This window comes from Schistocerca cancellata, chromosome 7, assembly GCF_023864275.1.
Source record: "Schistocerca cancellata isolate TAMUIC-IGC-003103 chromosome 7, iqSchCanc2.1, whole genome shotgun sequence".
In the NCBI taxonomy this organism is placed as follows: Eukaryota; Metazoa; Arthropoda; class Insecta; order Orthoptera; family Acrididae; genus Schistocerca; species Schistocerca cancellata.
The window spans coordinates 502885364-502900899 of record NC_064632.1 but is presented as its reverse complement, the minus strand read 5'-3'; the positions used below and the strand labels follow the sequence as shown (position 1 = coordinate 502900899).

Sequence of the window (15536 nt, the reverse complement as noted above, 5' to 3'; positions counted from 1 at the left end):
TTACCGCAAGGTTGTGTGGAGTTTATTATACACTCCTGGAAATTGAAATAAGAACACCGTGAATTCACTGTCCCAGGAAGGGGAAACTTTATTGACACATTCCTTGAGTCAGATACATCACATATTCACACTGACAGAATCACAGGCAGATAGACACAGGCAACAGAGCATGCACAATGTCGGCACTAGTACAGTGTATATCCACCTTTCGCAGCAATGCAGGCTGCTATTCTCCCATGGAGACGATCGTAGAGATGCTGGATGTAGTCCTGTGGAACGGCTTGCCATGCCATTTCCACCTGGCGCCTCAGTTGGACCAGCGTTCGTGCTGGACGTGCAGACCGCGTGAGACGACGCTTCATCCAGTCCCAAACATGCTCAATGGGGGACAGATCCGGAGATCTTGCTGGCCAGGGTAGTTGACTTACACCTTCTAGAGCACGTTGGGTGGCACGGGATACATGCGGACGTGCATTGTCCTGATTGTCCTGTTGGAACAGCAAGTTCCCTTGCCGGTCTAGGAATGGTAGAACGATGGGTTCGATGACGGTTTGGATGTACCGTGCACTATTCAGTGTCCCCTCGACGATCACCAGTGGTGTACGGCCAGTGTAGGCGATCGCTCCCCACACCATGATGCCGGGTGTTGGCCCTGTGTGCCTCGGTCGTATGCAGTCCTGACTGTGGCGCTCACCTGCACGGCGCCAAACACGCATACGACCATCATTGGCACCAAGGCAGAAGCGACTCTCATCGCTGAAGACGACACGTCTCCATTCGTCCCTCCATTCACGCCTGTCGCGACACCACTGGAGGAGGGCTGCACGATGTTGGGGCGTGAGCGGAAGACGGCCTAACGGTGTGCGGGACCGTAGCCCAGCTTCATGGAGACGGTTGCGAATGGTCCTCGCCGATACCCCAGGAGCAACAGTGTCCTTAATTTGCTGGGAAGTGGCGGTGCGGTCCCCTACGGCACTACGTAGGATCCTACGGTCTTGGCGTGCATCTGTGCGTCGCTGCGGTCCGGTCCCAGGTCGACGGGCACGTTCACCTTCCGCCGACCACTGGCGACAACATCGATGTACTGTGGAGACCTCACGCCCCACGTGTTGAGCAATTCGGCGGTACGTCCACCCGGCCTCCCGCATGCCCACTATACGCCCTCGCTCAAAGTCCGTCAACTGCACATACGGTTCACGTCCACGCTGTCGCAGCATGCTACCAGTGTTAAAGACTGCGATGGAGCTCCGTATGCCACGGCAAACTGGCTGACACTGACGGCGGCGGTGCACAAATGCTGCGCAGCTAGCGCCATTCGACGGCCAACACCGCGGTTCCTGGTGTGTCCGCCGTGCCGTGCGTGTGATCATTGCTTGTACAGCCCTCTCGCAGTGTCCGGAGCAAGTATGGTGGGTGTGACACACCGGTGTCAATGTGTTATTTTTTCCATTTCCAGGAGTGTAAGTGTGTAATCCCCAACTTCGAGCAGTTAGTACTTTTTGAGAGGATCTATACAAATTATAAATTAATGTTAATAGTTTTTGAGAGAATCTATACGTATTATAAATTAAAGCTCCCTTCTCGTTTTTCTGTCTGTTCATTATGGCTAATCTCAGGATCTACGGTGGGGATTTTCATCTCATTTCCACAAATCGAGAGACTGTTTCTTGAGGAAAGTTTGTGCATAAAATTAATTACCACTCAGAAATGATAAGTATAGTAGACGTATTGTTATCTGTTACATATTTAATTGGCATTTGGAGTGACACCTCAAGGCAGTGATGGGAGCTGTGAACTGGTCAGCTGCAGAGGAGGCGTTTTCCTGTAGAGAAAGCAGTAAACAGCCACCCCAGATCAGTGAGCATCGAAGCTTGACAAGATTCAACGTCGGGTCTGGCGGTCTAGCGGTCAAGTATGTGCCCAGAAACCAACAGGTCGTGGGATCGACTCCTCATCGGACCATGGAATTCAGTCTGCCTTTTAATCTAACATTCAGATGTCAGTGATGTGGAAATTCGCCAAGACCGACACGCGGCACGCATTCCACGTAAAAACGTACTTCCACTTACTCCGATTGGATGACTGGGGCAGTTTACGGACACGCAAGTCGCCGTTGTGGCACCGGGCTAGTCAGTCACATGAAATTATTTTTATTACCAGAATCTATACACGTCTTGTACTTTTATACATATTATAAATCAAAGCCCCCTCCATGTTTTTCTGTTTGTATGTGAAGGCTAATATAAGGAGCAACTTAGAGGTTTTAATACAGTTTCCTCTAACAAATCGATTCGCGAGGAAGATTTGTGTATATTGTTATGTGGCATGACAGCTTTTTCTAAGCTGTTCAATAACTCAATATGCCGACCCAACGAGTAACTCAAACCAAATGACTAACGCTGCATGAAAACTGCGGGAAGTAATAACAACTGTCAATGATTGGAGTTGTAGTTAACTCTTCCTCTTATCCTGTTGGTATAGTGAAGGAGTCTTGTAAGCCTTGAGGCTTTTGGCTAGATGTTGAAAGGGAAGAGTCACTAGGGGGAGCCATGTGTGTCATAAATATGTTTCTGCTGAGAACCAGAGTTGCGTGCAGATAAATTCAGGGGAGAGCAATCTGCCGACCAAGCGCAGCAGGAGCAGCTAGCGATGGTGGGCAGCCTATCGTAAAACGTCTTTGCGTTTGAAGCGAAAATAATTCATTTTAATAAAGATACACACCGGAAGGACAGCAAAAGTATGAGGCGATGAGTGTGGGACCAGCCATTAGGCCTGGATGAGGCATGCTGGAAGGTTCAAATGGTTCAACTGGCTCTGAGCACTATGGGACTTAACATCTGAGGTCATCAGTCCCTTAGAACTTAGAACTACTTAAACCTAACTAACCTAAGGACATAACACACATCCATGCCCGAGGCAGGATTCGAACCTGCGGCCGTAGCGGTAGCGCGGTTCCAAACTGAAGCGCCTAGAACCGCTCGGCCATTCCGGCTGGCATGCTGGAAGGTTCGTTCAGAATTTTCTAAGGAGATTTGTGATTTGGTCTTAGTAATTATTTTGGTAGTGGGGGAGAGTTCTCATTCATGTGTACCTGCCTTCTCATTGGTCGCAACTAGTAATCTGTTACATAATGAGGAATATTTTCTGCCTGTTTCCCCACATCAAAGATTTTCAACGGAGAAACAACACAGCCAATCGATTGCAAATAATTTTCTAATACACTGACCTAGGTTTTGACATATCAAGGATGTCTTCATCAGTACTAAAATTTAGCAACAGTAAAGTTACATTGCGAGAAGGCAATAATCAAAGTTTAGAACAGACAAGCTCAAGTGAAAAACTAAAAATTATAAATGTTACAGCCTTTGGAACGTATACCTTAGAACGAACAACAGTCATACATCAGACAGTCTGATATTTATTGCAAGGAATACTAGCGAAAAATGGAGTATATTTAATTTTTGTCTTTTCGAAACTTTGGCTATTGCCTTCTCGCAAAATAATTTTAGAGTTGTTATAACCTCATTTTGATGAAGACATCCTTAGAGTAGTGTAAACCTAGGTCAACATATAAAAAAATTATTTTCAACTGGTTGGCTGTTTTATTTCTCCGTTGAAACTTATGTACGGTTGCTGAAAGACAGCCATGTTCAAAACTGATAAATCATATTGTTATAGTGACCCTTAGTCCCCTTTCATAGTTTGATGGATCCCATTTGCAATATGTCCGTGTGAGCTGTGGTACGCATACTGCCATGCTTAATTTGTCCACCACTGGTAATTTCATTAGATTAGCCGTTATCCGTTGAGTGGACTCGCTTCCTTTTAATTCGAACGATCTTATAGGGAATTTTCTATCACTGGGGATAAAATCTGTAGCACCTCAGGAATGTACTATGCTGCTCAGCTAACAATACGATAAGTCGTCCGGCCATAGGTACCCATATCTAGCGGTCTGGAACTTCGGCAGGTCGCTGGTTCACCATAGTACTCACAGATACTTTGCATGCATTTTGCATGGTACTGTGTAACAACACTAACGTTATGCTATTGTATATACACTCCTGGAAATGGAAAAAAGAACACATTGACACCGGTGTTTCAGAACCACCATACTTGCTCCGGACACTGCGAGCGGGCTGTACAAGCAATGATCACACGCACGGCACAGCGGACACACCAGGAACCGCGGTGTTGGCCGTCGAACGGCGCTAGCTGCGCAGCATTTGTGCACCGCCGCCGTCAGTGTCAGCCAGTTTGCCGTGGCATACGGAGCTCCATCGCAGTCTTTAGCACTGGTAGCATGCGGCGACAGCGTGGACGTGAACCGTATGTGCAGTTGACGGACTTTGAGCGAGGGCGTATAGTGGGCATGCGGGAGGCCGGGTGGACGTACCGCCGAATTGCTCAACACGTGGGGCGTGAGGTCTCCACAGTACATCGATGTTGTCGCCAGTGGTCGGCGGAAGGTGCACGTGCCCGGCGACCTGGGACCGGACCGCAGCGACGCAAGGATGCACGCCAAGACCGTAGGATCCTACGCAGTGCTGTAGGGGACCGCACCGCCACTTCCCAGCAAATTAGGGACACTGTTGCTCCTGGGGTATCGGCGAGGACCATTCGCAACCGTCTCCATGAAGCTGGGCTACGGTCTCGCACACCGTTAGGCCGTCTTCCGCTCACGCCCCAACATCGTGCAGCCCTCCTCCAGTGGTGTCGCGACAGGCGTGAATGGAGGGACGAATGGAGACGTGTCGTCTTCAGCGATGAGAGTCGCTTCTGCCTTGGTGCCAATGATGGTCGTATGCGTGTTTGGCGCCGTGCAGGTGAGCGCCACAATCAGGACTGCATACGACCGAGGCACACAGGGCCAACACCCGGCATCATGGTGTGGGGAGCGATCTCCTACACTGGCCGTACACCACTGGTGATCGTCGAGGGGACACTGAATAGTGCACGGTACATCCAAACCGTCATCGAACCCATCGTTCTACCATTCCTAGACCGGCAAGGGAACTTGCTGTTCCAACAGGACAATCAGGACAATGCACGTCCGCATGTATCCCGTGCCACCCAACGTGCTCTAGAAGGTATAAGTCAACTACCCTGGCCAGCAAGATCTCCGGATCTGTCCCCCATTGAGCATGTTTGGGACTGGATGAAGCGTCGTCTCACGCGGTCTGCACGTCCAGCAGGAACGCTGGTCCAACTGAGGCGCCAGGTGGAAATGGCATGGCAAGCCGTTCCACAGGACTACATCCAGCATCTCTACGATCGTCTCCATGGGAGAATAGCAGCCTGCATTGCTGCGAAAGGTGGATATACACTGTACTAGTGCCGACATTGTGCATGCTCTGTTGCCTGTGTCTATGTGCCTGTGGTTCTGTCAGTGTGATCATGTGACGTATCTGACCCCAGGAATGTGTCAATAAAGTTTCCCCTTCCTAGGACAATGAATTCACGGTGTTCTTATTTCAATTTCCAGGAGTGTATAATACATTTTTTTTTCTGAATTTCGATAAATTAGTATAATCGATGTTCCGATTTCATTTCTTTTTTTTTGTTTCATGCCATTATGTTAAAGAAGCTATTAACAATTTTCGATGTAAATTTTAATATTTATGTCAAATTTCAAGCAATGTTGTAATCGAAGTGAAGTGTACCTATAGTTGAAACTATTGTAAGATGTGAAAGTTGTAATTGTACGCCTGGTCCATACGTAGGCAATGTATTAGGATATGTGGAATGCAAAACCTTTGGTGAATACCCTGTCTGAAGGGGAGCGGTAAAAGGTGGAGGCAGGCGAGCGCGGGAAAATGCACATGGGCACGGTACGGCACAACGGGCTCAGCAGTAGTAGTCGGAGTTGGGCATCGGTCTGAGAAACACGTTCTGGATCGAGGAGGCTCTCCTGGAAAACGTGGTTTCGTTGAGCCTCGGATGCGCCGTTTCCGACGCCTATACAGCATGACAATATTCCATAGGCGACGCTATGAAGAAGTAAACTGCCAATATTTCAAGAGCCATTGCTGTAATTGTATGTGTGCTTTGTACCTCGCCATCTCGCCGCCTGCCGACCGCCTCATCGATACGAACAGGTTGAAACTTTTAGTACTGTATTCGTGTGGACCAGTGTTACTTTTGCTACATACTGTTCAATAACAACTTAAATTTTACCAGAACTGTCCTATCAATTAATTATCCTCACAACTAACCTAGACAGGGTCCTTTCCACATGTTGTGCAATCCGAGTGTCCCAAGATGAAGATTTAAAGTTTATGTTAATAATAATTACCTGCAGACCTATCACTGTTAGAATGATGTTTAAAGAACTTTGTTGTTAATGAATACTGGTCGAGATCCAATGACTGTTAGCAGAATATGGAATCGGTGGGTTCAGGAGGGTAATAGGGAACGCCGTGCTGAATCCCAACAGCCTCGTATCACTAGCAGTCGAGATGACAGGCATCTTATGCGCATGGCTGTATCGGATCGTGCAGCCACGTCTCGGTCCCTGAGTCAACAGATGGGGACGTTTGCAAGACGAAACCAACTGCAAGAACAGTTCGACGACGTTTACAGCAGCATGGACTATCAGCTCGGAGACCATGGCTGCGGTTACCCTTGACGCTGCATCACAGACAGTAGCGCCTGCGATGGTGTACTCAACGACGAACCTGGGCGCGCGAATGGCAAAACGTGATTTTTTTCGGATGAGTCCAGGTTCTGTTTACAGCATCGTGATTTGCATCCGTGTCTGGTGACATCGCAGTGAACGCATATTGGAAGCGTGTATTCGTCATGGCCATACTGGCGTATCACCCGGCGTGATGGTATGGAGTGCCATTGGTTACACGACTCGGTCACCTCTTGTTCAGATTGATGGCACTTTGAACAGTGGACGTTACATTTCAGATGTGTTACTACCCGTGGCTCTACCCTTCATTCGATCCCTGCAAAACCCTACATTTCAGCAGGATAATGCACGACTGCATGTTGCAGGTCGTGTACGGGCCTTTCTGGATACAGAAAATGTTCGACTGGTGCCCTGGCCAGCACATTCTCCAGATCTCTCACCAATTGAAAACGTCTGGTCAATGGTGGCCGAGCAACTGGCTCGTCAGTCACTACTCTTGATGAACCGTGGTATCGTGTTGAAGCTGCATGGGGAGCTGTACCTGTACACGCCATCCAAGCTCTGTTAGACTCAATGCCCAGACGTATCACGGCCCTTATTACGGCCAGAGGTGGTTGTTCTGGGTACTGATTTCTCAGGATCTATGCACCCAAATCGCGTGAAAATGTAATCACATGTCAGTTCTAGTATAATATATCTGTCCAATGAATACCAGTTTATAATCTGCATTTCTTCTTGGTGGAGCAATTTTTATGGCCAGTAGTGTACTTCCCGCTCGTTGTCTGTTGTAAGCTGGTTGGTCGCAGTTCGGGTTGCGAGTTCGGGTCTGCCAGTGAGTGGGAACGCGTCTGGAGCGCAGTCCGGCCCTGCCAGTCGGGGAGTTGTAATGCGGTAATGCGGCACTAGTGCAGTCGGGTTGGAGCAGCAGTGAGCTCTGTGTGGCCATGTCTCTCCCGACCATTGCCGCCTCGCATCACTTGAGCCGGGCCACAGTTCTGGTGGATCGTCGGTCGGTCGTCGGTCGTCGGTCGTTCATGAGTCGGCTGTGTGTGTGTGTGCATCGAGTCCCGATTTGTTTCGTGCGTGCTTAGTTACCATTGGGTATCGTTGACGTCTTCGTGCAAATGCTTGTCAGGTTCTGTGTATAGTTGTGTGGTTTTTACTGACAAGTTGTTTTAAATCTTAACGGCATATTGGCTCTGAGAGGTCGGTCGTACATTGGGCGACGTGTGATTGCTTCTCAGAGCGCTTCTGGACCCCTTCAATTACCATCTTGTGGAACTTGGGTCGGTCCTTTCCTGGTGCAGGGACGTCGTTTAGCCAGTGGGCATGTTACCTCTGCATGGCTGGGTCCGAGCCAGTATTTCCTGCGTCGTGTGTCTGGAAGTGAGTGGGAGACGCACCAGCAGTGCAGTCGCGACGGAGCAGCAGTCGCGGACGGACCAGCAGGAATCGGTCGGTTGTTGCGGACAAGGGAAGTTATCTCCGCGCGGTGCAGTGGGCTGGGGCCGCTGGCAGCCCCTGCGCAGTATCGGAGCGTGTGTGGAGCTGTCCGATCGCTAAGAGCTACTTGGTTCACCGACCCAAGTTGAGTAGTCGTTTCAACTACCCAAGCCACGTCCATTCATGTTGTGGTGGTTCGTTTCGGTGGTTTGCTGTTGGGGAGGTTTTCCTGTGAGCGACACCGATTGTTTCTATTGCTGAAATTTAGCCGCCATGCGGTGCAATTAACTATTTTGGTCGACTACAATTTGAATTCACCAGTGGAATTTTTTGTCTTGTGACCGTTAGTGTTCTGGTTACCTGCCCTGGGCACTGACGTAAATTCAGGCAGTGTTCCTTTGAGTGAAGTTAACTATATTGAAGTTTTTCAAATTCAAGTGTACGATCGGAATTTTCTGCCCAGTGGCTGTTAGTGTTCCGGTTACCTGCCCTGGCCACTAACGTAATTTCAGGCAGCGTCCTTTCCTCACCAGTTGTCGCTGTCCAACTTGGTGTGTAATTTTGACAGCTAATACATACATCATTGTGGATTATCATGTAGGTAACCTTTTGTGTTTGAGTTCTCATGTACTGATTGATAGCGAGCAAGTCGTTGTGTCTGTTGGTCCGTGGCTGTCCCCTGGTTGGGTTCCGACGGATCAAGCTCAAGTGGTTCAAATGGCTCTGAGCGCTGTGGGACTCAACATCTTAGGTCATCATTCCCCTAGAACTTAGAACTACTTAAACCTAACTAACCTAAGGACATCACACACATCCATGCCCGAGGCAGGATTCGAACCTGCGACCGCAGCAGTCCCGCGGTTCCGGACTGCATCGCCTAGAACCGCACGGCCACCGCGGCCGGCGGATCAAGTATAGTTGGGCTCACCATCTGTCTCGCCTAAGTGAACGGGGGCAGACCGATCTCCCTTGAGGATTCTGAGTGCCACCGGTATTTAATTATCTGTTGTCTGCTACTTTAAATTTAAGGCTTATTGTTATTGTTTTTATTTTCTTAAAAATTTTGAAAAATTAATTTTGAAATTTATCTGCCTAGCTTAAACATTGCGGCCTTCTGCCTTTAAAATATTATGGTAAAATATTTTATAATTCTGAAACTTAATTGCGGCTCTCAGCCATTTGTATTGCACTTTGCATATGTTGCTGTTTTTTTAAATTATTTTATTGCTACCTTAATTGGTCTTTATCTTGTTGATTGTTAAGATTTCTCGTTTGGAGGCCTTCAGCCGTGAAACAGTTGCATTCAGTGAAGGTCCGGCTATGTGCAGCTTTGATTGTAAAGGTTATTATATTACAATAAATGACAATTAGATGGAGAAACTGACCTCAGCCTTTGGCCCTTTCCACAATACTATTACCCAGTCTGCCCAGTGGGTTTAGCGGGCGTACCAAGGCGTTTTGCAGACTTTTAAAACCGTGGAGCTGCTACTGCTCAGTCAAGCAGCTCCTTAGTTGGGATCACGAGAATGAGTGCTTCCCGTTGCCGGACTAGAGGTCCATAGTAATATGGAAAAATAGAAAGAACAATAATTCTGTGAGAATATCTTTACAAGAAGTCTTGTTCAAGTCAGAACGGACTCTCGTCATGTTGCCAGTTGTGACGTATAATTTTATATGTATACAGGGTGAGTCACCTAACATTACCGCTGGATATATTTCGTTAACCACATCAAATACTGACGAACCGATTCCACAGACCGAACGTGAGGAGAGGGGCTAGTGTAATTGGTTAATACAAACCATAAAAAAAATGCACGGAAGTATGTTTTTTAACACAAACCTACGTTTTTAAAAATGGAACCCCGTTAATTTTGTTAGCACAGCTGAACATATAAACAAATACGTAATCAGCGCCGTTTGTTGCATTGTAAAATGTTAATTACATCCGGAGATCTTGTAACCTAAAGTTGACGCTTGAGTACCACTCCTCCGTTGTTCGATCGTGTGTATCGGACAGCACCGAATTGCGTAGGGATCCAAAGGGAACGGTGATGGACCTTAGGTACAGAAGAGACTGGAACAGGACATTACGTCCACATGCTAACACCTTTTTATTGGTCTTTTTCACTGACGCACATGTGCATTACCATGAGGGGTGAAGTACGCGTACACATGTGGTTTCCGTTTTCAATGACGATGTGGAATAGAGTGTAGCCCGACATGTCACGCCAATAGATGTTCAATGTGGTGGCCATCATTTGCTGCACACAGTTGCAATCTCTGGCGTAATGAATGTCGTACACGCCGCAGTACATCTGGTGTAATGTCGCCGCAGGCTGCCAAAATACGTTGTTTCATATCCTCTGGGGTTGTAGGCACATCACGGTACACATTCTCCTTTAACGTCAGAAAGAAGTCCAGAGGTGTAAGATCAGGAGAACGGGCTGACCAATTTATGCGTCCTCCACGTCCTATGAAACGGCCGTCCAACATCCTGTCAAGGGTCAGCCTAGTGTTAATTGCGGAATGTGCAGGTGCACCATCATGCTGATACCACATACGTCGACGCGTTTCCAGTGGGACATTTTCGAGAAACGTTGGCAGATCATTCTGTAGAAACGCGATGTATGTAGCAGCTGTTTGGGCCCCTGCAATGAAGTCAGGACCAATGAGGTGGTCGCCAATGATTCCGCACCGTACATTTACAGTCCACGGTCGCTGTCGCTCTACCTGTCTGAGCCAGCGAGGATTGTCCACGGATCAGTAATGCATGTTCCGTAGATTCACTGCCCCGTGGTTTGTGAAACCCGCTTCATCGGTAAACAGCTAGAACTGCAACGCATTCACTGTTAATGCCCATTGACAGAATTGCACTCGATGATTAAAGTCATCACCATGTAATTGCTGATGTAGCGACACATGAAACGGGTGGAAGCGGTGACGATGCAGTATGCGCATGACACTACTTTGACTCAGTCCACCGGCTCTCGCAATGTCCCGTGTACTCATGTGAGGGTTCATGACAATAGCAGCTAACACACCAACTCAACCCGCTTCTCCTGTGACGGGCCTGTTACGGACCCGTTTGCGTGCTACGACCATACCTGTTGCATACAGTTGGCGGTAGATGTTTTGCAATGTGCGGCACGTTGGATGCTCTCTGTCCGGGTACCGTTCTGCATACACCCTGCAGGCTTCGGCTGCATTTCGTCGACACTCGCCATAGATGAGTATCATCTCCGCCTTTTCAGAGTTCGAATACACCGTGCTCACAGTTCCTACAACACTACACTATCACAGACGTCTGGTAACACGGTGTACTACAGTTGGTCTGCGTGCGAAGACGAATGCAGAATAACAAAGCAGCAAGCGCTACATGCGGACACTGCGACAGCTAGACCAAACCACAATAGTGCACTCGTAAACACGGTCGTCATCGTAAAAATGTCCCTGCAGATGCTGCTCGCCGACCGTGTTTGTTACAACACGCAACTGAACGTCGGAGGTTTAAAGCGTCAACTATAGGTTACAATATCTCCGGATGTAATTAACATTTTACAATGCAACAAACGGCACTGATTACGTATTTGTTTATATGTTCAGATGTGATAACAAAACTAATGTGGTTCCATTTAAAAAAAACGTTGGTTTGTGTTAAAAAACATAGTTCCGTGCATTTTTGTATGGTTTGTATTAACCAATTACACTAGCCCCTCTCCTCACGTTCGGTCTGTGGAATCGGTTCGTCAGTATTTGATGCGGTTTACGAAATATATCCAGCGGTAACTTTAGGTGACTCACCCTGTATATATATATATATATATATATATATATATATATATATATATATATATATATATATATAATTTCAGTGCCTACAGTGTCACACAAATCTTTATTTTGAAAGGGGATCACTTAAGACTATTTCCATGGGTTCGCCCCTCAAATTTCTCCCTCATATCGCAAAATTGTCGTCTGATGTAGTACAAACTGAAAAATAAATTCCTTTTAAACCATAGTTTCGTAGATAATTTATATTCAAAACCTTACATCTGTGTCACAGAACAGATCTTAATCAAGGATACTTTACACAAGTTTAAGGGAAGAAATGCTTCCGATAATTGTTACAGTATTTAAAGAACATCAAAATATGAACAGGCTGAAATGAACAAACAGTACATGAGACTATGTTAATCAATTCAACTGCAAAAAGCTAAGGGTCAGATTATTAGCAAAATGAGAAATATGCAAAAGTGAAATGCCAAAATGAGCACTTCTCAATTGGGAGTTAATCAAAACAATCAGAACGGCTGAAAGAGAGCACAATAGACCCATAAACGAATGAGAGCTAAGCAACTAAGGAAACAAGAGAATAGGCAAAAATGAGATGCCAACAAAATGAGGCCTGGCCGAATTCCGTCGGCACTTACATACGGTTGCGCTCATGGCGGCACCTCGCGGCCCGTACGCAACACACGCGCCTGCGATCGCAATGCACTCTTAGCGCTCGCGGCGGCGTCTAGCGGCCCGTACGCAAGTTGTGCGGTTTCTGTCGCAGGTCGACCCTTAACCTATGATGTTACACAGTGTAATGGGCAAAAGGCGCAATTTGCGAGGTCGGTAGATCACTAAGTACTGCTGACATAGACATCCTTGCCACCGTTGAGCTCCCTGAGGATGTCCTCGATGGGACGACCCTTTGTTTCCGGCAGTACGAACCACGCAATAAGGGTGGAGAGGGCGCACACGGCTGCGAAGAACCAGAAGGTACCGTAGGTGCCCATGCTTTCCGACATGAGCGGGTACAGCTTGGTCATGGTGCCGCCTGCGAGCGAGATGACGATGTAGCCGCAGGTGGCAATTAAGCCTCTAATTCTCGGAGGCACAATCTCGGAAATGACGACGTACGGCAGTGCGGCCAGACCAAAGGCCACCATCACCACGTAGACTGAGAGGCACGAGACGGGCAGCCAGCCGATGCTCGACAGGTCCGCCTGGGTCTCCGCCTTGAGGTACAGGTACACGCCCAAGACCGCCACTGACGACCCGACGGTCGCATTGGAGAGGAACAGTGTCGGGCGACGACCCATGCGGTCCACCAGCGGCGCCGACAGCAAGCCGCCAACCACCTGCACAAACGACAGCCGGCAGAGACGCTGGTAGTCGTACGAGGAATGTACGACAGCTAGAGTTGTGCTCTACCAAAACTACGGCTTTGCTACACTACACAAATGGCGTAGTGAATGGTAGGATTATCGCTTGTATTGGCAAAATTGATAAGGAAAGAAACATAAATCATGTGTGAGACAGAAACCGGGAGCCAGCAACATCTCTAGGTTTCTTTTTTTTTCGTTTGGTTATCTGTTTTGCACATAATTAGAACCGCACATCTTTCAATGTTAATCCATTGAGTAATTTACACTACTGGCCATTAAAATTGCTACACCAAGAAGAAATGCAGATGATAAACGGGTATTCACTGGACAAAAATATTATACTAGAACTGACATGTAATTACGTTTTCACGCAATTTGGGTGCATAGATCCTGAGAAATCAGGAACGACCACCTCTGGCGGTAACAACGGCATTGATACGCCTGGGCATTGAGTCAAACATAGCTTGGATGGCGTGTACAGGTACAGCTGCCCATGCAGCTTCAACACGGTACCACAGTTCATCAAGAGTAGTGACTTGCGTGTTGTGATGAACCAGTTGCTCGGCCACCATTGACCAGATGTTTCCAATTAGTGATAGATCTGGAGAATGTGCTGGCCAGGGCAGCAGTCGAACATTTTCTGTATCCAGAAAGGCCCGTACAGGACCTGCAACATGCGGTCGTGCATTATCCTGCTGAAATGTAGGGTTTCGGAGGGATCGAATGAAGGGTAGAGCCACGGGTCGTAACACATCTGAAATGTAGCGTCCACTGTTCAAAGTGCCGTCAATGCGAACAAGAGGTGACCGAGACGAGTAACCAATGGCACTCCATACCATCACGCCTGGTGATACGCCAGTATGGCGATGACGAATAAACGTTTGCAGTGTGCGTTCACCGCGATGTCACCAGACACGGATGCGACCATCATGATGCTATAAACAGATCCTGAATTAATCCGAAAAAATGACATTTTGCCATTCGTTCACCCACGTTCGTCGTTGAGCACACCATCGCAGGCGCTCCTGTCTGTGATGCAGCGTCAAGGGTAACCGCAGCCATGGTCTCCGAGCTGACAGTCCATGCTGCTGCAAACGTCGTCGAACTGTTCGTGCGGATGGTTGTTGTCTTGCAAACGTCCGCATCTGTTGACTCAGAGACCGAGACGTGGCTGCACGATCCGTTACAGCCGTGCGGATAAGATGCCTGTCATCTCGACTGCTAGTGATATGAGGCCGTTGGGATCCAGCACGGCGTTCCGTATTACCCTCCTGAACCCACCGATTCCATATTCTGCTAACAGTCATTGGATCTCCACCAACGCGAGCAGCAACGACTCGATACGACAAACCGCAATCGCGATAGGCTGCAATCCGACCTTTATCAAAGTCGGAAACGTGATCGTACGCGTTTCTCCTCCTTACACGAGGCATCACAACAACGTTTCCGCAGGCAATGCCGGTCAACCGCAGTTTGTGTATGAGAAATCGGTTGGAAACTTTCCTCATGTCAGCACGTTGTAGGTGTCGCCACCGGCGCCAACCTTATGTGAATGCTCTGAAAAACTAATCATTTGCATATCACAGCATGTTCTTCCTGTCGGTTAAATTTTAGGTCTGTAGCACGTAATTTTCGTGGTCTAGCAATTTTAATGGCCAGTAGTGTATATCCTAATCTAATACGAATTTCATTTTATAAGTAATAAAAATTAGTTGATAGTGTACTCTTTTACGTAACCATAGTAATTACTTTTGGTGCAAGTACAGTTTAATGCACAAACATAAAAGTATATAATTAACGTTGTATTTTGTACTCAATGGAACGTTCATCATAATCAATGGCAAGAATTTCCTGTTGATTCTGGTAAACGCGGAAGTAGTTTATGAATAACATAAATATGTTTTACATAATTTCATAGAAGTTTTGCGTTTTTTTTTATATTAGCTTTCTGTTGAGCAAATTGCGTTTTCTAGCACTATATGATGAATCTGCGTTGTTTTCTTTATTTTTACCACAACATCCCTCTGTTTCATGTTACAAATCAACAGTTTTCGAATAAAAGCTGAATTAAACATTGAAAATTTCAGTTTTGCTATAAATACTGATTATTTTGATGTAACAGACAGGAAGATAACTATATAGAACAAAAATGTTCGGTAGCAAATGGATAGCACTAGTTTACTTTTGTTCTATAGTATTACTTCCGTTTCTCGGCTTACAAGCCATCTTCAGACATTTACTAAGTATTGTCACCAAAGAAATTACAATATTTATAAATAATATTGGAGGAGAAGTTATAT

At 47.1% G+C, this 15536-nt stretch overlaps 1 protein-coding gene across 1 annotated transcript in view; it reads right to left on the bottom strand.

Moving 5' to 3' along the window:
* Nucleotides 1–12243: 12243 nt before the first annotated feature.
* The window catches only part of LOC126092865 (facilitated trehalose transporter Tret1-like), a 66200-nt gene continuing 62907 nt past the window's right edge, over nucleotides 12244–15536 (bottom strand). The window contains exon 4 of the mRNA XM_049908596.1: nucleotides 12244–13209. Within this exon, the coding sequence (XP_049764553.1) occupies nucleotides 12709–13209 (501 nt within the window). The 3' untranslated portion in view covers nucleotides 12244–12708. The remainder of the gene's footprint in view (nucleotides 13210–15536) is intronic.